A 27,811-nucleotide genomic window follows, 5' to 3' on the forward strand; every position below is an offset into this window, starting at 1 on the left:
GGGTTTTCAAAATAAGCTTCTGTTTCTCAAACATCATTATGGAAATTTGGTGGGGGGGAATGCTGAGTCCTACTATCAAAGACCAGAGGAAACACTGGCATAAACTGTTCTGGCAGTTCACATTTCTGTATTTTCAAGAGTTTCCATAAAGATCTTTTTTGTACTGGATTAGCTTTTCCTTTTGATGCTCTTAAACTGTGGTGTTGGAGAAGATTCTTGAGAGTTCCTTGGATTGCAAGGAGATCCAACCAGTCCATCCTAAAGGAAATCAGCCCTGAATATTCACTGGAAGGACTGATGCTGAAGCTGAGAGTCCAATACTTTGGCCACCTGATTCAAAGAACTGATTCATTTGAAAAGACTCTGATGCTGGGAAAGATTGAAGGCAAGAGAAGGGGATGACAGAGAATGAGATAGTTGGATGGCATCACCAGCACAATGGACATGAATTTGAGTAAACTCCAGGAGCTGGTGAAGGACAGGGAGGCCTGGCGTGCTGCAGTCTATCGGGTCACAAAGAGTCAGACATGACTGAGTGACTGAGCAAAAAGCATTTAGTAGATCCTTTAAAATTAGGCGTTCCATTCCAAAATCATACAGTAGCATGGTTGGATGCAGAATTATGTAAACTGAATACCACCTAGATAATTGTTAACAGTGGCAGTGTTTTGAAACTTGAATTCCTGATCAAACCATATTAATACTGAGGTAGGAATTAATAAACTAAAATAGCTCTTTAAATTGAAGTATAGCCGATTTACATGTGTTAATTTCTGCTGTATAGCAGAGTGATTCAGTTTTACATAAATATGCATTCTTTTTATATTCTTTTCCATTACAGTTTATCACAGGATATTGCTTATCAGTGGACAGTTAAGTTGTTTCCTTGTTTTGGCCACTGTGAATAGTGATGCTATGAACCCATATGCTATATGGATGCATGTGTCTTTTTGAATTAGAATTTTCTCTTGATATATGCCCAGGACTGAGTTTGCTGGGTCATGTAGTAGTCCTGTTTTTAGTTTTCTAATGGTATGGACCTAACAGAAGCAGAAGATATTAAGAAGAGGTGGCAAGAATACACAGAAGAACTGTACAAAAAAGATCTTCGTGACCAAGATAATCATGATGGTGTGATCACTTACCTAAAGCCAGACATCCTGGAATGTGAAGTCAAGGGGGCCTTAGAAAGCATCACTACGAACAAAGCTAGTGGAGGTGATGGAATTCCACTTGAGTTATCTCAAATTCTGAAAGATGATGCTGTGAAAGTGCTGTACTCAATATGCCAGCAAATTTGGAAAACTCAGCAGTGGCCACAGGACTGGAAAAGGTCAGTTTTCATTCCAATCCCAAAGAAAGGCAATGCCAAAGAATGCTCAAACTACAGCACAATTGCACTCATCTCACAAGCTAGTAAAGTAATGCTCAAAATTCTCCAAGCCAGGCTTCAGCAATATGTGAACCGTGAACTTCCTGATGTTCAAGCCGGTTTTAGAAAAGACAAAGGAACCAGAGATCAAATTGCCAACATTGGCTGGATCATGGAAAAAGCAAGAGAGTTCCAGAAAAACACCTATTTCTGCTTTATTGACTATGCCAAAGCCTTTGACTGTGTGGATCACAATAAACTGTGGAAAATTCTGAAAGAGATGGGAATACCAGACCACCTGACCTGCCTCTTGAGAAACCTGTATGCAGGTCAGGAAGCAACAGTTAGAACTGGACCTGGAACAACAGACTGGTTCCAAATAGGAAAAGGAGTACGTCAAGGCTGTATATTGTCACCCTGCTTATTTAACTTATATGCAGAGTACATCATGAGAAATGCTGGTCTGGAAGAAGCACAAGCTGGAATCAAGATTGCTGGGAGAAATATCAATAACCTCAGATATGCAGATGACACCACCCTTATGGCAGAAAGTAAAGAGGAACTAAAGAGCCTCTTGATGAAAGTGAAAGAGGAGAGTGAAAAAGTTGGCTTAAAGCTCAACATTCAGAAAACGAAGATCATGGCATCTGGTCCCATCACTTCATGGGAAATAGATGGGGAAACAGTGGAAACCGTGTCAGAGTTTATTTTTTTGGACTCCAAAATCACTGCAGATGGTGATTGCAGCCATGAAATTAAAAGACGCTTACTCCTTGGAAGGAAAGTTATGACCAACCTAGATAGCATAGTCAAAAGCAGAGACATTACTTTGCCAACAAAGGTCCGTCTAGTCAAGGCTGTGGTTTTTCCAGTGGTCATGTATGGATTTGAGAGTTGGACTGTGAAGAAAGCTGAGCACCGAAGAATTGATGCTTTTGAACTGTGGTGTTGGAGAAGACTCTTGAGAGTCCCTTGGACTGCAAGGAGATCCAACCAGTCCATTTGGAAGGAGATCGGTCCTGGGATTTCTTTGGAAGGAATGATGCTGAAGCTGAAATTCCAGTACTTTGGCCACCTCATGCGAAGAGTTGACTCATTGGAAAAGACTCTGATGCTGGGAGGGATTGGGGACAGGAGGAGAAGGGGACGACTGAGGATGAGATGGCTGGATGGCATCACTGACCCGATGGACATGAGTTTGAGTGAACTCAGGGAATTGGTGATGGACAGGGAGGCCTGGCGTGCTGCGATTCATGGGGTCACAAAGAGTGGAACACGACTGAGCGACCTAACTGAACTGAGGAATTTCCGTATTGTCTTCCATAGTGGCTGGACCAGCTTACGTTCCCACTGATAATGTATAAGAGTTCCCTTTTCTCCACACCCTCTCCAGCATTTGTTATTTGTAGACTTTTCAGTGATGGCCCATGACTTTTCTTTACACAGGATGCTGCCAATACTGGATCCAGCAAAGGTGTGTCAGCTCAGTGCCTGTTTGACTTGCTGCAGTCCCTGGAGGGAGAGACCACTGACATCCTGGACATCTTAGAGCTGGTCAAAGCTGAGAAGCCTCTTAAGTCTTTGGGTAAAAGGAAAATTTGCCTTGACATTCTTTTTCTCTTTGTAGTATTTTTAGTGACTTTATACTGAATATTTTGAACTAAATGGAAACAGCAACATAAGTGGGGCTTAGTATAAGTTAAATGAATATATTTTCCTATCCCCTGTTTCTTAAATTTCTTATAATTCCTAAAGTGTTAAGGATTCTCTACCAGGAAAACTGGGAGAAATACCAACAACCTCAGATATGCAGATGGCATATGGCAGAAAATTAAGAACTAAAGAACCTCTTGATGAAGTTGAAAGAGAATAGTGCAAAAGCTGGCTTGAAACTCAGCATTAAGAAAACCTAAGAACATGGCATCCAGTCCCATCACTTCATGGCAAATAGAAGGGGAAAAAGTGAAAACAGTAACACATTTTATCTTCTTGGGCTCCAGAATCACTGCAGATGGTGACTGCAGCCATGAAATTAAAAGACGCATGCTCCTTGGAAGGAAAGCTATGACAAACCTAGACAATGTATTAAAAAGCACAGACATTACTTTGCCAATAAAGGTCCGTATAGTCAAAGCTATAATTTTTCCAGTAGTCATGTATGAATGTGAGAGTTGGACCATAAAGAAGGCTGAGCGCCAAAGAATTGATGCTTTTGGACTGTGGTGTTGGAAAAGACTCTTGAGAGCCCCTTGGACTACAAGGAGATCCAAACCAGTCCATTCTAAAGGAAATAAGTCCTGAATATTCATTGGAAGGACTGATGCTGAAGCTGAAACTCCAATACTTTGGCCACCTGATGCGAAGAACTGACTGATTTGAAAAGACCCTGATGCTGGGAAATACTGAGGGCAGGAGGAGAAGGGGGATGACAGAGGATGAAATGGTTGAATGACATCACCAACTCGATGGACATGAGTTTGAGCAAACTCGCGGAGTTGGTGATGGACAGGGAAGCCTGCTGTTCTATTAGATGAGAGTTTTTTAACTAAAAAAATAACACTTTTATTTGTCATATGATTATTCAAAAATAGAATAAAATTTTTAGTCCCTTAAGATGAGGAAATTGAGTGTTCACAGTTTAGGAATAAAGTCTAGTAAAGAAATAACTACAAAATATCACTAGAAAGAAAATGTTAGGAGTGATAAGCTCCTCTTTATCCCTGACAGAATCCACTCTGATTGTGTGCCTTGACCTTCTGTCCCTTTAGACTTCTGCTATGGAAACGAAGACCTGACTTTCTCTATAAGTGAAGCCATTAAGCTCTGTGTTACAGTGGTGGCATATGCTCCTGAATCATTCAGAAGGTAACTGCACGCTTTAATCTGTGCCTTGTAATAAGTGAATATGGCAAGGGAAATAAAGCTGAGTGAATACAAAAGTTATGTTTGTTAATATTAGCCTGCAACAGTCTGACAAGTCCATTTGCAAAACTAAATGTAGGAAACTTGTCATAGCAGAGGTTATGAAAAATACAGTAAATCTTCATCAATTTGAAATTCCCTAATTTAGGATTTATGCAGCAGCTAATATGTTTAGGAAATATTATCCTCACGTGTAATTGAAATTTGATTTGCCATTAATTTCTCAATAGACATTTAATCTATTTAAGAAAACTCCTAAGGCAATGGCACCCCACTCCAGGACTCTTGCCTGGAAAATCCCATGGACAGAGGAGCCTGGAAGGCTGCAGTCCATGGGGTCGCTGAGGGTCGGACACGACTGAGCGACTTCACTTTCACTTTTCACTTTCCTGCATTGGAGAAGGAAATGGCAACCCACTCCAGTGTTCTTGCCTGGAGAATCCCAGGGACGGGGGAGCCTGGTGGGCTGCCATCTATGGGGTCGCACAGAGTCGGACACGACTGAAGCGACTTAGCAGCAGTACCAGCCTTTCAGGGAAAAATAAGAACTTCTGTCACCCAAAGAGCAGGAAGACAAGTCATGCCTATCATTTTCCAAGAGCAGGGAGCCCAGAGGCCTCACATGGAGAGTGTTATTCCGATTCTAGGATGTTGCCTCTGATTTTATATATATATATATATATATATATATATTTGTGTGTATAAATGATATGTGAAGTGAAAATCAGTCTCATATCTCTATTAAAATAGGTCTTCTAAAGGCAGAGATAATAATTCAAATGAATCATGGATAGTTCCCTTTTAATATACATGCTTAAAAATAATTAAGTTGCCTTTTTCAAAATGTTCCATTAGTCTGACTTAACCAACTCTTTGACCTTTCCTCCTCCTCCTCCTCCTCCTCCTCCTCAATTATGTAACATTAGGAAACCTCTTCCTTTTAATTTCTCAATGAGATAGTCAATAATTTTTATTTGATATGTAGAATTTTTCCGAGTATGATAAAGTACTCTTTAGCTTGTATAGAGTGGTGTACTGGTGAACATTTCATGACTAGATCTCTGTATCTTTGCCAGTTTACCAATATGTAATAATTGCTAAATACAAAATACCAGAATGACATCACTGAACATGGTATTGGAAAGAAACGCATACAGTAGGCTTTCCTTTCTTTTTTTTTTTTTTTTTTTGTTTGGCCCTACCCTGTGGCATATGGGATCTTAGTTCCCTGACCAGGGATCAAACCCTTGCCCTTTGGCAGTGCTGGACTGCCAGGGAAGTCCCAGTAGGCTTTCTTGACTGGTTATTGTTATTTAGCCTTTCCAACACGTCACTGGCTACATGTATTTCAAATGAAATCTTTTACTCTGTGACTTATAATTTTACTTCCCTAAGTTTGTCTTTTGATTAACAGAGCCCTTCATTTTAATGTAGTCCGATGTATCACCTTTTTCCTATTTTTTAGTTCTTCTGTGTCCTCTTATGAAATCTTGGCTAACCCAAGGTTACAAATGTGTCCTCTTACAGGCCAGGTGCTTTATTGTCTTTACATTTACATTTAGGTTAACAAGTCACCCGGAATTAATTTTGGTATGGTGTAAAGTAAGGGTCAAAGTTTATTTTTTCTGTAGAGATATATAATAGGCAACAGACCTAGCACCATTTATAGAAAAGACTATTCCCCATCATATTTCAGTGCCATTTTTGTTAAACATCAAATATCTGCAGATTTGTTTTGTATTCCTTATTCTATTTCATATATCTATTTGTCTATCCTTGAGCCAATATTATACTGATCTTAGTCATGATAAGTTTAATCATAAGCCTGACATCTATATGTCTTTTTTTGGTTGTGAAATTTCCATCTTTAACTATAGGAATGCTATTTGCCTTGAAGTCTGTTTTGTCTAACATAGTTACATCAGCATTCTTTTGGTGTTTGCTCTTATTGTAATCTTCAACATTTCTGTATACTTATATTTAACATGTCTCTTAATAGCAAAATACAGCTGAACTTCTTAATGATTCATTCTAGTAAGCAGGCATTTTTCAGACCTGCATCACAATGACTATTTCAGACATGATTCTTGCTGTAAAAATGCTTAAGCTTTAGGAAGCCTGCCTCCTAAAGAAGAGTTTAATCTTGTCTCGAATTTGTTCCAGCTAGAAAATCACTCTTGGCAAATTAATGAATGAAAGTTTTGTTGATGATTTTGTGAGGTTCATTTCTCTATGTCAACAGAATAACTCCACCTATTACCACTCTATCAGGTCGGCCAAAAAGGAAGAGTTTATAGACAAGCCCAGACGAACTTTTTGACCAACTCAATATTATGCTGTCAACCAATTGTATATACGTTAACTCTTAAATCTCTTTGACTGTAGCCCATCAGGCTCCTCTGTCTATGGAATTGTCCAGGCAAATTACAGGAGTGGGTTGCCATTTCCTACTCCAGGGGATCTTCCCAACCCAGGGATTGAACCTGTGTCTCTTATGTCTCCTGCATTGGCAGGTGGATTCTTACCACTAGCGCCACCTGGGAAACCCATTGGGTGCTTAATTAATTCATTAATTAGTGTTAGTCAATATTTCCAGCAGCTTTAATTACTCTTGACATGGATGGAGTGGGAAGGGGACTCAAGATTTTTTTCATCTCTCTAGAGGCTTCTCATTTCTCCATGCTCCAAAATATTAAATAGGATGTAAAATGTGATTTGGTTTTCTTTCTGTTGATTGAAGTCTTCAGATGCTGATGGTCTTGGAAGCTTTGGTGCCATGTTACCTACAAAAGCTGAAGAGGCAGACATCACAGGTGGAGACAGTACCTGCTGCCCGAGAGGAGATTGCTGCCATGGCTGCTCTTGCAACCTCCCTGCAGGCCCTTTTGTACAGCGTGGAGGTCCTCACCAGGTAATCCCATTGGCAGAAATGTCCACAGCCATAAACAACATGTATCCACCACAAAGAGGAAGAAAAAAAAAGTGACGGCTAAAATCTCTAAAACCCAGTTTTTACCCAAACTTGGGAGTTTCCCAGGTGCCTCAGTGGTAAAGAATCTGCCTGACAAACAGGAGACTTGGGTTTGATCCCTGGGTTGGGAAGATCCCCTGGAGGAGGAAATGGCAACCCACTCCAGTATTATTGCCTGGGAAATTCCTTGAAAAGAGGAGCCTGGTGGGATACAGTCCACAGGGTCACAAAGAGTCAGACACAACTTAGCGACTGAGCGTGTATCCAAACTCAGCCCTTTATGGCTAAAACTGCAAACATTCCCTGAGTTGTTTGGATAAATAGTGCTAAGTACTCTGAATAATAATAATAATGATAATAATAATTAGTAGTAGTATTGTTACTGCTAAACACACACTTGCACATAGTTTGCTGAGCTTCTCTGGCAGTTTTAACCCAGTAGTAAACAAATCTTTCATAAAAGGGCTAATTTAGTGAATGTGAAAATGTGATCCACAATTTTATTAGCTCTTATTTTATGAAACATGAAATGTCACCAATTTCAACTAAGTGTTTATATTGTTTTCCTATTTTTAAAGAGTTGGGGTTTTCTCCCTATAATGTCAGAAGCTACATAACAGACATAAACTACAAAATTTTATTCTAATGCTTCAATTGGTAGATTCTCCATTGGACAAGACTCATTATTGCTGAGAGAGGGGACTGAGGGATTTGTCAATGTCAGTTGACACCAGGGTTCATCCTAAGCAGAGTTCCAAGAGTTTAGTCCTGTCGTAAGATTCTTGGGTGCAGAAACAGAAGAACTGGGTGACCCTGGGCCCAGGGAAGGGCTGGGCTGAGGAGGCCTGGGTGGAGTTTGGGGCAGTAGGGGAGGAGGGATGTCTGTGCACAAAAGATAAGGTGAGTGGGAATGGTAGATGCAGAAAACTACGTAGTGACTGGCTTCCCTTTTCCATTTTCATCTACGATTAGCTGGAAGGAGATGTTCCTCCCCAGGGGTGGAGGTGGGGAAGCCTTCTTTCTGCATTGGTGTCTTTGTTCCTCCATCCCATTTGACCATATCATTAGCCTAAAATTCTGAGATTTACTCCCATCAAAGGTACCAACTTCTTCAGCCCCATCATGTTCAATCAGTGGGGGGACTCGCTGAAATCTCTGTCACTTCCAACAGCAAGTGAGAAGGGGCGTGAGGTTGTCATTCATTAAGTTCAATCCGTATTTAGTTCCCATTCTTGCCCTACATTGCCAGCCTAGAGAAGAAGAAAACAGCCCAAAGTCTTGGGTAGATTATCTGTTGAAATGCCCACATGCATCTAAACTGAGGAAATGGGAAGCTATGAAACAGGGACCCATGACAAATTGCCTCATCCCATGAGAAACAGTCCCCAGTGCTTTGATGATGGTTTTCTGAAAGTCCAAGGAGAAAGAACATCCCAAGGAAAAATACATGACTTACACTCTTCCTTCTGCACCTACCTGGGTATGTCATGAGTGCCTTCATGAGACTAGAGGAAAGAGCACTCATTTTCCCCAAGTGCCACTTGATTCTTGTTCTTCATAATACCCAATGATGCTTTCTATTCCTTTTTATAAGGATAAGTCAATTAACTTATCCAAAATTGACTTAACCAAAATTCCACAAAGAATTATGGATGGAGCTCTGATATTTAAAATCCCATGGTCTTAAATATCCCAGTGTACTTAATATTCTTTTGATGAAGTGGAAGACTAGCCTCACTGGTTGGTTATAATTATTCACAACTAAACTGGCCTCATTGTTTTTACAGAAAGCAAATATTTAATAAGAAGGATACCATTTCACTTTCACAGTCTTAATTTATGTAGCTCATGAAAAAACAACAACAGTTCTATAGATAGTAACACATAAACAAGTGTATTACAAGTGTATCAGTGTTAGTTTTCCATTGTTGCATAACATGTTACCACGAACTCAGAGGCTTAAGACAGATAATATCACATGGCATGGTTCTGTAGGTCAGAAACCTGGGGCAAACTCAGCTGATTATTCTGCTTAGGGTCTCCCAAGGCCAAAATCAAGATGTCAGTTAGTCTGACCTCTTATTGGAAGGTTCTGGGGGAAAATCCATTTCTAAGCTCATTAAGGTTTTTGGCAGAATCCAGCAGGCAGCTTTGGGTTGGAGGTCCCTTTTCCTTTCTGACCTCAGCCAGGGGCCACTCTCTGCTTATAAGACACTGATTTCCCTTCTCACCCAGAACCTCCAGTCCTCCAGCCGACAATGGTGCCCTTGAGTCCTTCTTAGGCTTCAAATCTCTCTGCCCCTAGCAAGAGAAAACTTTCTGCCTTCTAAGTACTGGCATGTGACTCAGTGTAACAAATCTGCCTGCCATGCTGCAGACACAGGAAACACAGGTTCAGTTCTTGGGTTAGAAGATCCCTTGGAGGAGAACATGGCGACCCACATCAGTATTTTTGCCTGGAGGATCCCATGGACAGAGGAGCCTGGCGGGCTACAGTCCATGGGGTTGTAAAGAGTTAGACATGACTAAGCACGCATGGTAAGATTAGGTCTACGCAGATCATCCCCCTCTTGCCATATAATGTACCAGAACCGCAAGAGTAACACCAGGCAGGAGGAAGGTCTTGGGGCCAGCTTTAAATTCTGCCCACTATAGCAAAGGCACAGAAAGAGACAGTCTGGTGTTATCATTAACGGTCCAGTCACCAACCACAACCAGCATATAGAAACTAAGCATAATAGAAGCAAACCTTAAAGAGTTTATATAAGCAATTGCTTTAAAAAGCCTTATCTTCCCTTCCATGTCACAAATGACACAAAGGCAGTTAACCTAAAACTCAGAGAAGATATAAAAGGAGAGATGATTCTTTTCTATTTCTTAGCGTCAAAATTATTGACTTAAATAGATATTCATTTACTCAAGTCCCTGGGTAGTCTTAGGTGTAATTTTCACTGGAAAGGTTCTCCTTCTCTGATAGTTTTGCAGAAAAATCGAGTGGTTGATTATGGAGTAGGTGGCCTAAATGATATGTGCATTCTTTTTTTTTTTTCTTACTATCTAGAATGGCTAGCTTCCTGGTACCTGTAGATTTGAAAAATGAATTCTTAACTTTCACTTCATCAAAACAGACTTATAAGTCTGATTTCATAAATGTCTGGTTTGGAGTCCTAGTTCCTTACTCAGGACCAAGAAACAAAAGACCTTACATCTCATTGACAGACCCTTGGGAATCGGTATTCCCTTTTAGGTGCCTCCCAGAACAAAGAGAGCACCGGAGTGTGACAGCAAAGCCCAAAGTCTTTATAAGACTCTAAAACTGACTTAAAACGTGCATGAGCTGCAATAACCTGAGGATTTCATAAGTGTCTCCACTTGTGTTGTTTTGTTACTGTCATTGTTGCAGGCCCATGACGGCCCCCCAGATGAGCAGGTGTGACCAAGGTCATAAAGGGGCCACCACAGCCAACCACACCATGTCCTCTGGGGTGAATACCAGGTAATCCCCCGGCCCCATGCTCCTGTGGTCTCTCAATTTCATACAACCTGAATCTCAGCCATTGCGAATGAAACGAATCCTGAAACTAGTCAATACTGAGGGTGACATTCTCCAAAGAAAAGACCAGAAGGTGAGAGTTTAGAGTTACAAGAAAATACTGAGGCCATTTTTTAAAAGTGTCACCTTCATAAATGAAGAGAAATAAGACATCTTTTAAAAATGGCGTTCCTGTGTCTGTGTGAACATGCAAGATGCTCTCTGCCTCCTGGGTGGTCTTTGAACTATTCCACTGTTGTTTCATTTGCCTTTTTGTTGGACACAGATGAAACAATAATAACCAAGAGGTGGTTTCTCATTCCAGGGCAGTTGTGCAGAGTCAACTTTCTTTCATGTGGACAGATTTTCAGCAGACCTTTCATCCAAACTTTGACTTAGGTCACTACATGATGGTTTCATGGTTGTTGACTTAATCATCTTCCTTGTTTTAGTGTAACTCAAGATACTGGCTGGACTAGTTAATACTTTACCTGCTTCATTCTGCGTAGGTTAACCTCTAAATACCCTGAGGCAGAAACAAATGTTCAATTAGCTTCTTCCTTCAAGGAAGAATTTAAGACAGGGCAAATCTAAAATCAGCTTGAGAGAAAGTTCTCTTTTCCCAGTGTGGACTAGTTAGCAAAATAATCATAAGGAAAAAAGAAATAATTGTCTAGTCTCTCTGAAGCACATTTTAAAGTGTGTATCATTATTTACGTAAATTCCCTGCTCATCATATATTTATGCTAAAAATGAAATAGATTTCAAACTAGTGTTGACTCAGGTCTCAGCGTCTCACATTAACTAAAAACGATTCTTTGGGTTTTGAGTAATGAGTTTAAGTGATTCTTAGGGGTTTCTCTCCCTGGAGAAAGCCATGGAACCCACTCCAGTATCCTTGCCTGGAGAATCCCCATAGACAGAGGAGCCTGTCAGGCTACAGTCCATGGGGTTGCAGAGAGTCAGACATGACTGAGCAGCTAAGCACGGGGGTTTCTCTAAGCATACTGAGCTATGTTCAACTAGGCTCGATGCAAGGTACACAGAGAAAGAGGACTTCTAAAGTCCTATTGCCAGTCACTCATAAAAGGAGAAGTCTCTAGAACCGAAAGGAAGTCAGCCATGATTTTCCCTCTGGTCTCCCTAAGATATAGCACATGATGTTAAAATTGTAAGTAGATTCACCTTACCTTTAAAGTTTAAAAATTTCCCTCATGAGACCACATTCCGTGAGTTTGGGTGTGTTTTTACAATATTTGTCTTTCTACAAATCATCTGGCAATGGAACAGCTTTCCCAGCAACTATTATTGTAGTATCTGTGATAGCTGAATGACAGATCAAGATTTTCTACTTTAGAATTAGTATATGTGTTATGGTGAGCTTACCAAAACGTGTAGTTTCAAGGGCTTCTCATGAGGAAAGGTCTTTAAGAGGACCCACCACAGGACCCCTGTTCTCGCTCTGATAGTGACTCAGACTGTTTTTCTGACTCTCAGGTACCAGGAACAAGGCGCCAAACTGCACTTCATCAGGTACAGAAAGACAACCTAACGTTTTTTAAAAAAAGATAAGCACCTTTAATATTTTGGAAAGCATCTACCAACTGTTTATTTTTACCCAAGCAGACACAATCACATAATTATATGTGACTGGATTGTCTTCTGCTCCACTCTTTTTGAAACCTGCCTTTTTTTATTCAACACTATGTCACACCCATCTTTCAAACCAGTATATGTAGAGCCTTACCTTCATGTGTAATGGTTGGATATGTCTGATTAGAAATATACACTAATTTGTTACTCAACCTCTATTTGTGGGCTATTTAAGCTGTTTCCAATAGTTTACAATTATAAGCAACCATGTAATGGCTAGATCCCACTGGGCAATTTCTTATTATTTGACTGTCTTACCAAATGGCCTTTGGCTTCTCCAGGACATTGCCTTTGTTCACACTTCTTTCTTTTGAGAGGGAAGTTCTTTCTCATTTGCTTAATAGTTATTATGTCTTTTAAAAATCTTTTCCTACATGATAAAAGTAAAATTCACAACCCATTAAAGCATATCCTTCATCCTAGATTGCCCAATTAAATCAAGGGAAGCCTCACAACACTTGAGGGTAGTGAGTTTTAAACTTTTTTAACCATGAGCCACATTAAGTAATACATTTTTAAAAATCGTGAATTAAAATATACTTTGGAGGGTAGAATCGCCTATATATTTTTTATTTTTTCATTTAATTTTTTTATTTCACTTTTTACTCTTTAAAAATTTTATTTATTTTAATTGGAGAATATTAATTATTGTGTTGGTTTCTGCCATACATCAACATGAATCAGCCATAGGTATACATATGTCCCCTCCCTCTTGAGCCTACCTCCCACCTCTCACTCCATCCCAGCCCTCTAGGAAGACAGCTCTAATTTTGTACTATGTGATAATTCTATCTTCTTGTGATGATTTGCCTTGTAAGTTGGGTTATGGTTCCATCAGGTTTCATTTCATTCTCATGTGACATCCTAATTCCGCATAAATCCTCAGGAAGTGACTAATGTAAAGTCACTACAGTTTGGGGTGATAGTCTCTTCTAGAATGATGGACTTTCTTTATTTTTCCAATGAGTTTCTCCTTGGCCCTGCCCTGCTGCTTCATTACCTTGGATATAATATAAGGCAGGAGTCCCCAACCTCTGGAATCTAATGCCTGATGATCTGAGGTGAAGCTGATGTAATAATAATAGAAATAAAGTGCACAATAACGGCAGTGTGCCCGAATCATACCCAAACCATTCCCTTCCCACCCTGACTGTGGAAAAATTGCCTTCCATGAAACCGGATCCTGGTGCCAAAAAGTTTGGGGACCACATCATGTTTTTCTTCTACATGATACCCTTCTTTCACAGCTGCCCACCACACACACCTTTCCAGACCCCCAGTTAATAATTTTTATTGCCATAATTTTTTATAATAATTTTATAATTTCCCCAGAGAAAACCTGCACTTACTGGAGGAAGGGCAGGGCCTTCCCAGGGAGGAACTGGATGAACGGATCGCTCGGGAGGAGTTCAGGCGGCCTCGGGAGTCTCTGCTGAACATCTGCACAGAGTTCTACAAGCACTGCGGGCCCAGGCTGAAGATCTTGCAAAACCTGGCCGGCGAGCCGCGGGTCACTGCCTTGGAGCTGCTGGATGTGAAGTCTCACATGAGGTACCATCCTCCCTTTCTCTCCCCTGAGTGTGCACACAGCCAGGGCAGGTGAGGGGTGGGGGCAGTGTGCAGGGTGATTGAGATGGGGCAGGGTCAAAACTTGTAACTGGTTGAAATTGATTGGTCTTCTGTGGTTTGGATACATGACAGATGGAGCCCTCTGGGAAAATGGATGTCAAATCCATGGAAAAGGATCTTGGCATGGACAGGGGGGAGATATTCTTAAAGTCAGAAAAGCCCCAGTCAATATTTGCTCCTCAGTAAGAGAATGAAAGGAACTTGTGTCACCTGAGTTCTTATGGAAGTAACGTTCTTCCAAGTACTCTTTACTGCCCCAATTCTAATTTTTCATAAGAATCCAGTGTCTTCTGTCTCTTATATTGCATGAAAAGTGCACAGCTGCTTTCTGCTCCTACAATATCTGAGGACTCAGTGACTGGCCTACAGGGAAGGAGCAGTTTTAACTTAGAATCAGACTTTGGTTCAGTCTGAGATTCCTTTTATACACATTGTGCATGACAGCCTTCCAGTATTTCAAAAATGTCCTGGTAAAAATTCTGCACTAGTTGAGGCCAGTCATCATATAAAAATCTGTGCTCCTGGAGTATCAGAGAGAGACTCCAGAATTACATCTCTGTGCACTCATATTTCCTTCTTCCTAGGGAAATGTCATTTTACTTGTTACTCAGACTACAAAGCCTGTGTCTGTATTTTCAGGTTCTTTAAAGGCACATGATTCCAGGGGATCTTCTATTTTGATTTATAACAGTTTATAAAGGATTATAACAATTCCTGGAAAGGAAAATTCCATGGGTAACTGAATATTCCCTTGAAGAGTTTAGTAGATCTATAAAGCTAAAGGTAGGCTTAGGTTCTAGCCTTTCAGGAATAACATTGCAATTTGGCAAAACACACCAATTTCCTGATTATTGCCTCATTTTTCCCCCCTAAAATTATCCCCTGAAAAGTTTAGAAAGTACTAAGTGAGGGAAAATGAGAAATGTAAGAAGAACACAGGCTCTTTCTCCTCCAGACAGATTTCACACTCTCTGAGTTGTTGGCGCACACCCAGAACTCCATAGCATCACATGTGTTCACACTCCCCACTGTGCTGTGATGGGAAGAGCTTATTTTACACTGAGAATTTCAGCTCCAACACTGGGAAAGGGGAGGAAAGTTTGAGGTGTTAAGCTCCTGTTGCCATAGTAACTCAGTGCTTCAGTCACGCGCTCTCTGCTCCTTTCCTACTGATCATGGCTTGTTGTTCAGTCACTAAGTCGTTTCCAACTCTTGTGACCCCATGGACTGCAGCACCCAGTCTTCCCTGTCCTTCACTATCTCCCAGAGTTTGCTCAAACTCATGTCCTTTGAGTCAGTGAGCCATCTCTCATCCTCCATCATCCTTTTCTCCTCCTGCCTTCAATCTTTCCTAGCATCAGGGTCTTTTCCAATAAGTCAGCTCTTCTCATTAGGTGGCCAAAGTTTTGGGGTTTCAGCAACAGTCCTTCCAGTGAATAACCAGGGTTGATTTCCTTTGGGATTGACAGGTTTGATCTCCTTGCTGTCCAAGGGACTCTCAAGAGTCTTCTTCAGCACCACAGTTTGAAGTCATAAATTCTTTGGTACTCAGCTTTCTTAATGGTCTGACTCTCATATCCATATATGACTGCTGGAAAAACCATAGCTTTGACTATATGGACCTTTGTTAGCAAAGTGATGTCTCTGCTTTCTAATAGGCTGTCTAGCTTTGTCATAGCTTTTGTTCCAAGGAGTAAGCGTCTTTTGCTATTGTGGCTACACTCACCGTCCACAGTGATTGTGGAGCCCAAGAAAATAAAATCTGTCACTGTTTCTACTTTTTCCCCATCTATGTGCCATGAAATGATCATGGCTAGCTGTCCTAAGTTATCCCCCGTCACATTTCCAGAGTCAGAGACACGCTACTACCAACAGACATTTTGTGGGAAAAGATTCCTAAAAGATAGGAGAGTGAATGAAGAAAGAGAGGAGAGAGACCAAGTTGGAGAGAGAGTCATAACAATGAATTAGTAACTGTCCTGTGACTTGAGGGTCTGTATCTGCATTCCTTAAGGCATTTGGAAGGAGAGGAGCTCAGGAGTCAGAGAGGCCTGGAGCTCCCTCTAGAGGTCAAACCCTGTTAAAGATTAAATGAGCTCTAGAAGGGCAAACTCTTAGCTCCATGCCTGGCACAGACCTAGGGATCAATAGATACCAATGCTAATGAGAAAGATCCAAACACTATCCTAGACACTGGGATGTAAAATAAACCCCTTGTCTTAACAGGATTACAGTCCAATACTGAGACACACGTAAGAATATAGAATGCTGTGTTGCAAATACTGTCTATCACATGTGAGTGTTTAGTTTATTATTGTACCAAGTACTTGAGGCAACTTAGAAAATCGTATCATGCAAAAGAATACAATTTACAAATTAAAGAGTCAGAGCAATGTGAAAAATTAGCAGGGAAATAATTTTTTTAACATGGGAAATCTATGATTTTATCATATTAGATGCTACTCATGAGCTATAAATTTGACTTTGTGCTATCAATAGGGAGACAGGGCCAATCGTAAAATCATAGTTTCAATAAGATATAAACAACCAATTTCTTGGTAAAACATCACCTTTTCAATTATGAAGAACAAGAAGTATCTCTTGGTTGATGTATGTTACAAGGAAAGAGTAGTGTGACAGACACCATCCTCAACAACATCCCATGGTGGATAAAGGACCATTTTCCTGGGACTGGATGCCTGTCAGTGCTGAAAGTTGCATAACGTCTTAATGCAGTTCAGCAAGAGCCAACTGTATGGAGCCAGCATAAGGTCATTCTGCTGCTAAGTCGCTTCAGTCGTGTCCGACTCTGTGCGACCCCATAGACGGAAGCCCACCAGGTTCCCCCATCCCTGGGATTCTCCAAGCAAGAACACTGGAGTGGGCTGCCATTTCCTTCTCCAATGCATGAAAGTGAAAAGTAAAAGTGAAGTCGTTCAGTCGTGTCCGACTCTTAGCGACCCCATGGACTGCAGCCCACCAAGCTCCTCTGTCCGTGGGATTTTCCAGGCAAGAGTACTGGAGTGGGGTGCCATTGCCTTCTAGGGCACCATTATTTCATGGCCTGAATCTAGAGAAATGTGAGCAAAAGTTTTAATATGCTCTCTATTCATGCAATTTCGCATAACAAACTTTCAATAAAAATGGACCTTCCTTGTTCTCCGGCCAGAGTTTACTAAGTAGTGACAGTTCCATATGCTTTGACCTTACACCAAGCAAAGGATATAATGAAGGTCTTCTTTTATAAATAAAGTATACATTTGGATATATGTGTAAGTCAGAGCTCAATATATACGTTCTAGAATTGAGGACATATAGGTAGTACATAAACTCATAAGAATGGATAGTATCAACCAAGGAGAGAGGGTTGATTTAAAGGAAAAAAGAAATGGGATGATATAAAAGAGGATATATTTGCAAGAAGTACTTGATTTGAATCAGAGTCAAGAGGAGTGTTGAGACGATCTGTACCCCTGCATTTGCAGAATATATGATTGATTACAAGGCTCTCAAGAAAAACATTCTTGATTGGATAGTTTCTACCCCAAGAGAAGTTATTGCCTCATTTTCCCAAACCAAAGCTACTTAAGCAGTGGAACAGAGAGCAGTAAGCTCTGCAAATGCATTTTCCCTCTCTCTCACTCTACTTCCTCCCCTCCCCTGCCCCCTTTCTCCAACTTTCCGTTTCTCCCCCTCCTTCTCTATCTTAGGTTCTCAAGGTTATTCATGCAATAGTACAGCAAAGCCTGTATTAAAGGAAATTTTTCTTTTATGCTGAAACATATTCATGTTGTAACATGCCCAGGGATGAGCATTTTGGGGGGAGGGGGGGGCTCCAAAATCACTACAGATGGTGACTACAGCCATGAAATTAAAAGACACTTACTTCTTGGAAGGAAAGTTATGACCAACCTAGATAGCATATTCAAAAGCAGAGACATTACTTTGCCAACAAAGGTCCGTCTAGTCAAAGCTATAGTTTTACCAGTAGTCACGTATGGGTGTGAGAGTTGGACCATAAAGGAAGCTGAGTGCCGAAGAATTGATGCTTTTGAACTGTGGTGTTGGAAAAGACTCTTGAGAATCTCCTGGACTGCAAGGAGATCCAACCAGTCAATCCTAAAGGAAATTAGTCCTGAATATTCATTGGAAGGGCTGATGCTGAAGCTGAAACTCCAATACTTTAGCTACCTGATTTGAAGAACTGACTCCTTGGAAAAGACTCTGATGTTGGGAAAGATTAAAGGCAGGAGGAGAAGGGTACAACAGAGGATGAGATGGTTGGATGGCATCACCGACTCTATGGACGTGAGTTTGAGTAAGCTCCGGGAGTTGGTGATTGACAGGGAAGCCTGGTGTGCTGCAGTCCATGGGGTTGCAAACGGCTGGACATGACTGAGGAACTAAACTGAACAGGGATGAGGGAAATTCAGTAAATAATCCATTAAATGACTCAAATTCAACTCTAAGCATTGTGTTCAAGTTTGGAATTGACCAGTATTTTCTCTTCCATTTCTTAAGTTTGCATATAAAGTAATGCTTTCCGGGTGGCTCAGATGGTCAAGAATCTACCTGCCAATCCGGGAGGCCTGGGTTCAACCCCTGGGTCAGGATGACCCCCTGGAGAAGGGAATGGCAATTCGCTCCAGTATTCTTACCTGGGAAATCCCCACGGACATAGGATCCTGGCGGCTACAGCTCATGGGGTCACAAAGAGCTGGACATGACCGAGCAAGCAAAATACACAAAATAATAAGGGAAAGGAAATGCATGTATATTGATATACCCTTACCTGTCTGTCAAACAACCTGCAAAGCAAAGAATTATTTTCTGCATGGCGCATCTGTGAGAAGGAGATAAACAAAAGAATGTGAAGGCTGTTTAAGATAATTTCTTTAAAACACTCACACTCACACATAATTCCCAGAAGGACAATGTATACATTCAGTCTGGAGAGAGGATGAGTGGGAATGATAGTGTTGCCAGGGATGTATGGTTAGACTGAACTCATGCTTCCAGATGAGGTCTCATAGGAAAAATTTGAGAGAATTTGGGAATCTAATATGAGGAGAGCTTTTCACAGTATGGACCTCCAAAGATGGAATGAGCTGCCTTGTGGAACAGTGATAAATCCTCCATCCCTGGCACTAGTCAAATGGATACAATTGTGGAGCACTCCATGTTTTGAAGGCAAGGGCTTAGCTCTGATTCCTATACCAGAGTGCCTATCAGAATCACCTAGGGCGTTGTTAAACTATAGATCTTTTAAGCATTTGTCCTGTCTCTCTTGGAGTAATCATATGTAAAATAGATGACCAGTGCAAGTTTGATGCCTGAAGCAGGAATACCCAAAGCTGGTGCTCTGGGACAACCCAGAGGGATAGGATGGAGAGGGAGGTGGGAGAGGGGGTTCAAGATGAGGGGGACACATGTGTAGCCATGGCTGATTCATATTGATGTATGGCAAAAACCCATCACAGTATTGTTAAAGTTATCCTCCAATTAAGTAAATTTTTAAAAAGGGAGCTTCTAATTAACATGTTATAGTTAATATATGAATAAAAGAATGATACAGTACTACCATTGTACTACTTCTGATGAGTTAATGAATCTGTGTAGTAATCACTGGTGCCCGCTGACATTATCGAGTGACAACTAGGAATCACGTGCCTCCTGATGAAAGCACACATTGCCTGTGAAGGACACATACCAGGAAGTCAAGATCTAATCGGATCTAGCTCCTGGATAACAACTGAATTAAATACAAGAGAAGTAGGATCAATTAAATGACACCATGGAGACTCGGTCAGGAAAATCCAGTATGTGGGAAATGCTACAGGACAAAAAGCTAAATTCTCCCACAAATAAATTACTGAGTGTCCAAAAAAGAGTAGAAGAGGGGTAACTGACAAATAGGAAAGGCTTCAGAGACATATATAGGTCTAATTTTGTCCAGAATTTTTTTTTAATGTTTATTTACATAGTATAAGAAAATGTGCTAGAATGTTCATAGCTCAAGGAGTCAGTGTATTGGAAGGAGGGTGATTAGCATGATGCTGTGTGAGGAAAATTCCCATGGTTGGTGGCATTCTAAGCTGATTCTTTAAATGCAAAACAAAATATTTTAGGTTGGCAGAAATCGCACACTCCCTCCTGAAGCTGGCACCGTACGACACCCAGACCATGGAGAGCCGTGGGCTTCGTCGCTACATCATGGAAATGCTCCCCATCACCGACTGGAGCGCTGAGGCAGTGAGGCCGGCCCTTATCCTCATTTTAAAGAGACTGGATAGGATGTTCAACAAAATTCATAAGATGCCTACTTTGAGGTGAGGAGGCCTCCTAATCAACTGCAGGTATTGCAAGCCTCAGATTTCAAGTCTGTCCGTTTTTAAGGTGGTGGATCAATCCAGAGTTGAAGGAATGGCTCAAAAGTGTTCTGCTGTTGGTTATATGTGCAGAGCTAATCAGGATATGAATGCATAAGTAGCCGGGTCTGTATTTCTGAGGAAATAACATATTCTTCAAAAGTATACATCTATCTTAAAAATCTATTTATTTCTTAGCTATCATGTTCCTTATCTGACACACTTAAAAAGTTCAATGTGTATCCTTCAATTCCTTTTCAAATAAGGCAGGATATGCCTTATAAATTAAACAACTAAGGACAGAAGAAAAATTAACTTGATGTTCAAAAAATACATGTTTAACATAGTATTTTAGGTATCACTTTAGGGAAATGCAAGCTTTACAGTAATCAGTAAAGCACCCCCTAAAGAGATCTCAGGGTTGATAACAAATACCTAATTCAGGTGGTACTAAATCAATGTTGTTATCACTTGATCTCCATTCTGGGGCCTGAAGTATCATTTGGTAGCCTCTCTATGAGCAGATGTCTCTGAACCCATCTACCTGGAGATCTGAACCCAGTGTGGAAATCTATAGCTACAGTGGGCAAACAAATCAATTAAGAAATGCTAATAAACCCAGTAGATTGGAAATTTGAAGTTTCAGTGAGACCATTTTCTGTCCTATTAAACTAAACCCAAATCAATGCAACTCTTGCCCAAGAATTTGTAGCACTTATTGCTCAATGTGCCAGAATTTTTCCAGGTTTTATCCTGTGTTCTTCTTCATTTATGCAGCCATCTGAAGCTGTTGAATTTATCAAAAAGAAATTGAAACATTTTATTCTAATAAATGTTTGACAGTTTGATCCTATATTCTTTTCTACAATGATGATGGATGCCTGTACATGATTTCAAGGTTATTTTAGTAGCATAGAATATGCTATTTTAGTAGCATAGAAATGCCTATCCTTAAAGGACTCCTATTTTCTTTAATAGTTCCAATAGAACACTTGTCCCTACTGGCAAATGACCAAAGTTTTATACATCTTACAAAGATGTATAAAAATAACTTTTCATCTAAAGATGTTAACACCTCCATAGGCTACCTCATTTGTCATATAATTAAATCTGTTATGAAAAATAGCAGCTTCCTAAAAGTAGACTTTTGGATTAATGTGTAGACTTGGTTAATAATAGGCAATTTTCTTGGGGTGCAATGTGTGAATTTGGGGTTGCCTTGGATTAAATTTCTTCAGGTGATCTCAGTTCAAAAAGAGAAATGTTGACTGAACCTGACCTGTGGGTTACTTGTACAACAGGGATGTCAACATATCCCCATGTATGAACATTCCTGTTTTATCATTACAGTGATTTCAATCTGGTAGGCAATGTAAGCTTAGAAAGTATTTCCAGGATAATATTTGGAAATAGCATTGATCTCAGTAAAGCCCAACCTGTTTATTTAGGGGGACCATAGAAATGACTCTTTGGTCCTGAGACAATTACAGACCAGATTGTCTTTTATTTCAGAAAATCTCATGTTCGTCTAATTGAGCTATGTATACCACCATATTTACTACCACAGAAAGTAGTCCCAAAGCATCATTTTTTAGAAGGTCAAGAAAGAACACTTTTAAAATAGACTGTTTTCCTGGAGTGAAGTCACATAAGTCTAATTAGTTATAGTCTGGTATAAAAGCTTATGAAATCAACTGTAATCTGATTTTTTTAAAAAGCATTATAAAAACACAGCCTATAGTCAGATTACTTCAGTTTTGAGGAATGACTCCTACAGTGGGTTTCCTATAATGGTAGTCTCATATCTTTTCTCAAAGCTAAAACCAGGAAACTTGAAAGGCCACTCATTCATCATCTCTGTTTTTTCTTCAATAGATTTTGTCTCATTAGTCGAGTGGGGCAGGAGTGCCTCTGCTGCATTTTCAGTATCCTCTTCCTTTCCCACTGTGCTCTGTACTTTTGGAACAATATGGGTAAACTTCATCCCTTGTGAAGCACTTTTTTGTCTCAGACACCCATCCTGTCTTAGATGGCATCAGAATCACTGTCTCATTCGCTTGTTTCAGGCAGTCTCCAGAAGGGAGCCACACTGCTAATGGCTCCTATATTGTATTCCAGGCGACAGGTTGAGTGGGAGCCTGCCAGCAATTTGATTGAAGGGGTTTGTTTGACACTTCAGAGGCAGCCAATCATATCCTTCCTGCCTCACCTTAGGTCACTGATCAATGTCTGTGTCAATCTGGTGAGTAGCCGAGTGGCGATGTTATGAAACTTTACAAAATTTAACTCTGCTATTGACTTCTCTGAGCTGAAGACTTACAGGTCAACCTACCTACCTACATACCCACCCATGAAAACAGATGGCTCAGGTGACACTGAAAATAGTGAGGTACATTTCAAGGTGGTGCGTGGGGAGATCCCTACACAGATGGGATTTTCGTGTGCTGCTTCCCACATGCTACTTTGACAATTGACCTCTTCAAGTTGCGCTGAGAGTTGAGGGCTGCCAGTTGGAGAGTGGGGTGGTGGGAGACTGTGCAATTGGCTAGAAGTTGAGGTAGTTTTGGGTGGGGGAGTTTAAAGGGCAAAGAGGATTTTTTTTTAAGTGCAAAATGACACTATGAGTTGGCCAGTCTAGGATTTATGTGAAGAGAAAAAAAAACTTCTTTTATCATTTATGTAATATCTAGAGTCTGATCTTGGCAAGGTTTTGTACAATGTGGAAACCATGGTAGAGCATTTCATGAATAGAATCTGCTGCTTAGCTAGTTAAGCAATAAATCTGTAGCTGGAATGCCTAGTGCAAATAGAGCTCTTGCCATCATCATTGTTGTCAGTATTTACTCCATCAAAGAATGTTGACTTCATTCCTTTGAGTCCACAAGTAAGTATGTCCAGTCTCCTGATTAGACTAACTTTTGATTCATCTCTCATTATTTACATAGTTAGTTATAAACAGCATTCTACAAAACCTTGGCTAAATCTGGTGCAATCATTTGATCTGACTCCAGATATTACATGCCTTCAAAAGAAGGCAGCACGAACAGATTGAAAGTAACATGCCCAACCTTCAAATTATTATTATAATTGACTGACTTCCTTCCTACCGTTGCATGAAATTGCAATAGTCAAGGCTGGTCATGTGCTCTGTTTGTATTTCAGGTGATGGGAGTGGTAGGACCCTCCAGTGTTGCTGATGGATTACCCCTTCTTCATCTCAGCCCTTATCTCTCACCACCTCTGCCCTTCAGCACAGCTGTTGTCCGGCTTGTAGCATTGCAGATACAGGTGTGACTGCCTTACCTGTTTGTCACGCTCATTATGTTGCTGGTTGAGGCACCAGATCATGGTGTTCTCTTTTATTTTTTCTGCAAAGGCTGGGCAAAATCTGTGAAACAGAAGTGTAAACATCTCCAAACTTTTGCAGGTTTGGAGCTTCAGCCCTGAGCTTGATCCTAGAGTTGTGCTTCTGTAATTCTTCTTGAGATCTCAAAAATAGCAGAGTCATCGCAGTCCTGCCACAACCTCAGGAACCACTTCCGTCATTTAAAACATGTGCCAAAACTTCAGGAAAAAGATGGTCCACAGATAATCAGCTCACAGTTGTTAATTAAAAGAGTAATATTCAAAGTCTGGTTTTAAATTATTTGCAGAAAGAACTGCAAGAAAAAAAAATTTCAAATGTTATTACTAGACTTTGAATATCTTACTTTTCTTTAATGATTGTGGGTTAAATATTATGGTTGTTTTTTTTTTTTATCATTTTTCTCTCACTTCTTTTAGTTCCTAAAATTAAAATAATCATTCCCAAGCCTCCCCCCCCCCAAAATGTGTAGAATCCCAATTTCCCTGCTTATTTGTTTGTCACCTATTTTAAAGAATAGTAAATCACCAGGAAACTCTAAGACCAATGGAAAGTATACAATTGCTGCAAGTGGATAACTGACCCATTCCTTATCTGATAAACCAAGTTTGATGGTCCATCATCCAGCTAATGGGTAGATTATGGAAAAGAGATTAAGCAAGTGCTGTGGTTACTATGCAGAAAGGATACAGAGACATCCCTAAAGTGATACATTTTAACAACTTGTATACAGAGATCATTATTTCTTTCTATATTGTCTCTTGCTTTCTGGCTGGAAGAAGGTCTCATACAGGGGTCAGATGACTTTTAAATAATTCCCAAATGGAGCAGGCGGCAAGTTCTCCTTTTCTTCTTTTTCTTTGGTCACTAAAATATTTATTGGTGGATAGATACATGGAGAAGCTGAAGGGGGTAACTGAAGGGGGTTTTTTGTACTAAATGATAGGTATTAAAATTTTTCACTTGATATTCAAAATATTACTGTTTTTTAGGTATATAGTTCTCAATTATATCAAGCAAATGGTAAAGCATCAATTTTGGGTGAATCTTGTATGCTGCACAGATGACAACTGAACTCCTAGTTTGCAGGTGCAGCCAGCAGGGAGTCCCTGTCTCCACCATGCTGTGTAAGAACAAACAGACTGAATGGGTGAGGGGGTCAATTAATCTTTTTTTCTATTATTGCTGCACAGGCTTTAAAAGAAGATTTCCCTTTAAGCCATGTGATCTCCCCATTCACCAATCAAGAGCGAAGGGAGGGGATGCTTTTAAATCTGCTCATCCCATTTGTGCTCACAGTAGGATCTGGAAGCAAAGGTCTGATTAATTTAACTAAAAGAAATTTATTATTGTTACTGTGTTTTCTTAAGTATCAGGCTGTTTTATCTTCCTTTTCCCATGGAGACCATCATTAAACTCGATCTGAATAATTTTAACATATATCTTAGGATATACAGTTTTCTTTCTATTCAATTTAGCTGCCCTTGGTCAAGACTTTCTGTGCTCCACTTCTTAGAAGACATATGCTATTTAACATCATTTCAGAATAGCAAAAATCAAAACAGCATTGTTTCAATTATGAAAATGGGACTACCTGAAGTACAGTATGATATGAATTGACAGATAAATGGACTTGATAACCTATGGACAGTAGGTTTAGCATAAATCCTGCCATTGTCATTAAATTTCAGTATGTTTTCACTACTCTTTCTTTTGGGGGGATTTTTTTCTTTTAGGAAAAGTTTATCTCAAATGTAAAGGCAGTGTGTTATGAGTATTTGAACAGAAAAAAAAAAAAAAAAGAAAGGAGATTGAAATGGTAAGCAGGAGATTTGGCTAAGATCAGGGACCCTTTGATGCTGACTGTGGAGGAGACACCCAATACCAGGAGCTCTACTTCTGTCCATAGGAGAAGCTGTACTTGGTGGGGAAGACACTCGAATTTCTAGGATGTTCTAGTTTGGAATTGGAAAGAGAGTTGAATTTTTCAGTGTCTAATGTGGAAAGTTTGCCTTGTGACTTGCTTTTATTCCCACTTCCTCCTTCCAAACTCTGCCCTTCAGACAGCCCATGGCTGGAACAGCCCGAGGTGCAGCTGCTACTGCAGACGGTCATTAATGTGCTCCTTCCTCCACGGATCATCAGCACATCCAGGAGCAAGAATTTTATGTTGGAGAGCTCCCCTGCTCACTGCTCCACCCCGGGGGATGCAAGCAAAGACCTACGCAAGGAAGGGCTGGCAGAGTCCACCAGCCAAGCAGCGTACTTAGGTGGGTACTTCTTTCTCTCTCAATAAATAGAGAAATAAAAATAGAAAATAGATATAGGTATAGAGAGAGATATATACACAAACACATATATATGTGTATGCACACATTGGAAGGACTGATGCTGAAGCTGAATCTCCAATACTTTCACCACCTGACTCATTGGAAAACACCCTGAAACTGGGAAAAATTGAGGGCAGGAAGAGAAGGGGGAGAGAGGATGGGATGGTTGGATGGCATCACTGACTCAACAGACATGAGTTTGAGCAATGGTGAAGACAGGGAAGCCTTGTGTGCTACAGTCCATGGGGTCGCAAAGAGTCAGACAGAACTGAGCAGCTGAACAACAAAATATGTATATATGTGTATATGTATATACATATTACTTACTTAGCTATGTTCCTCCTTGACTCAAAAAGTATTCTAAAAGACCTGTATTGAGAAAGTCTTTGAAGAAACCACTTCAACAAGTACAAAGCATCAGTCTCTACTTCTGCTTTCCTGTTACCTCTTCCCACTGCCAAGACTTGAATGATATTCCCATTGATACTGGAAGCTCCTCTTTGACTAGAATTGACTAAGCCAGGGAGCAAAGGCTACCCCTGCCACAGCACTGAGACCAAGGAGCACTAGCCACAGAAAAGCTCAAAGGAGGAAGCTGAAAACATCTTGCCCGGCATTTTTCAGTTCACCAAAGCAGACAGAATGGTAACAACAGGTCGTTGGAGTTTGGAGTATGTCGGAGGTTGTGGGGCAGTGGGTAGAGGTGTTTGGGCTCCATCATAAAGAATGTATTTGAAAATGATATGATCGACAATGAAAATGAAAAAAAAAAAAAAGCCAAGGCTATATGTGCACAGGGCCTGCCCACACATGGCACTTCATTGCCAGAGGCAGGAGAATGTAGTTTTCAGATAAAATCCAGACTCTAGTACAGAGCCATGCATGAGGTTTGGGATTGTGCAGAGGATGTTGGAGAAAGAAGCCTTAACATGGAACACAGGGATAGGAAAAAACACTTAACAAGTAACTATCTTCAGTTCTGTCCACTTTCTGCCTTTTATCTTAATTGAACTATACTTGATTTACAATGTTATATTAGTTTCAGGTGTACAGCAAAGTAATTCAGTTCTGTATATATAGATATCTATTTTCTTTCATATTCTTTTCCCTTATAGGTTATTCTGAAATATCAGTTGAGTTCTCTGTGTTATACAGTACTTCCTTGTACGTTATCTATTTTATATATAGTAGTGTGTATATGTTAATCCCAAACTCCTTATTTATGCTTCTCCCTCTTTCCCTTTGGTAACCATAGATTTGTTTTCTATGTCTGTGGGTCCATTTCTGTTTTGTATATAAGTTCATTTGTATCATTTTTTAGATTCACATAAAAGTGATACTATATGATATTTGTCTTTCTCTGTCTGACTTCATTTAAATGATCATCTCTAGGTCCATCCACGTTGCTGCAAATGGCATTATTTCATTCTTTTTTATGGCAAAGTAATATTCCATTGTATAAAGATACCACATCTCCTTTATCCATTCACTGGTTGATTGACATTTATGTTGCTTCCATGTCTTGGCTATTATAAATGGTGCTGCAATGAATACTGGGGTGCATGTATCTTTCCTAATTGTGGCTTTCTCTGGATATTTGCCCAGGAGTGGGATTGTAGGATCATTCAGTAGCTCTATTATTGGTTTGTTTTTTTTTTTTTTTAAAGAGC

At 40.2% G+C, this 27,811-nt stretch overlaps 1 protein-coding gene across 23 annotated transcripts in view; it reads left to right on the plus strand.

The window, feature by feature from the left end:
- Positions 1-27,811, plus strand: part of UNC80 (unc-80 homolog, NALCN channel complex subunit) — a 215,816-nt gene that overhangs the window by 162,852 nt on the left and 25,153 nt on the right. For 16 of the 23 annotated variants that reach the window (XM_042244174.2, XM_042244175.2, XM_027965136.3 and 13 more), the window contains 11 exons: positions 2,819-2,957; positions 4,141-4,237; positions 7,035-7,205; positions 10,669-10,761; positions 12,295-12,330; positions 13,783-14,001; positions 20,208-20,408; positions 22,566-22,689; positions 23,610-23,735; positions 25,005-25,128; positions 25,875-26,081. In XM_042244174.2, the coding sequence (XP_042100108.1) occupies positions 2,819-2,957; positions 4,141-4,237; positions 7,035-7,205; positions 10,669-10,761; positions 12,295-12,330; positions 13,783-14,001; positions 20,208-20,408; positions 22,566-22,689; positions 23,610-23,735; positions 25,005-25,128; positions 25,875-26,081 (1,537 nt within the window). Of the gene's footprint in view, positions 1-2,818; positions 2,958-4,140; positions 4,238-7,034; positions 7,206-10,668; positions 10,762-12,294; positions 12,331-13,782; positions 14,002-20,207; positions 20,409-22,565; positions 22,690-23,609; positions 23,736-25,004; positions 25,129-25,874; positions 27,489-27,811 lie in introns of those variants that run through there. The other 7 variants (XM_060410364.1, XM_060410365.1, XM_060410357.1 and 4 more) reach the window with 2 other exon arrangements.

The sequence above is a fragment of the Ovis aries genome, chromosome 2, assembly GCF_016772045.2.
Source record: "Ovis aries strain OAR_USU_Benz2616 breed Rambouillet chromosome 2, ARS-UI_Ramb_v3.0, whole genome shotgun sequence".
In the NCBI taxonomy this organism is placed as follows: domain Eukaryota; kingdom Metazoa; phylum Chordata; class Mammalia; order Artiodactyla; family Bovidae; genus Ovis; species Ovis aries.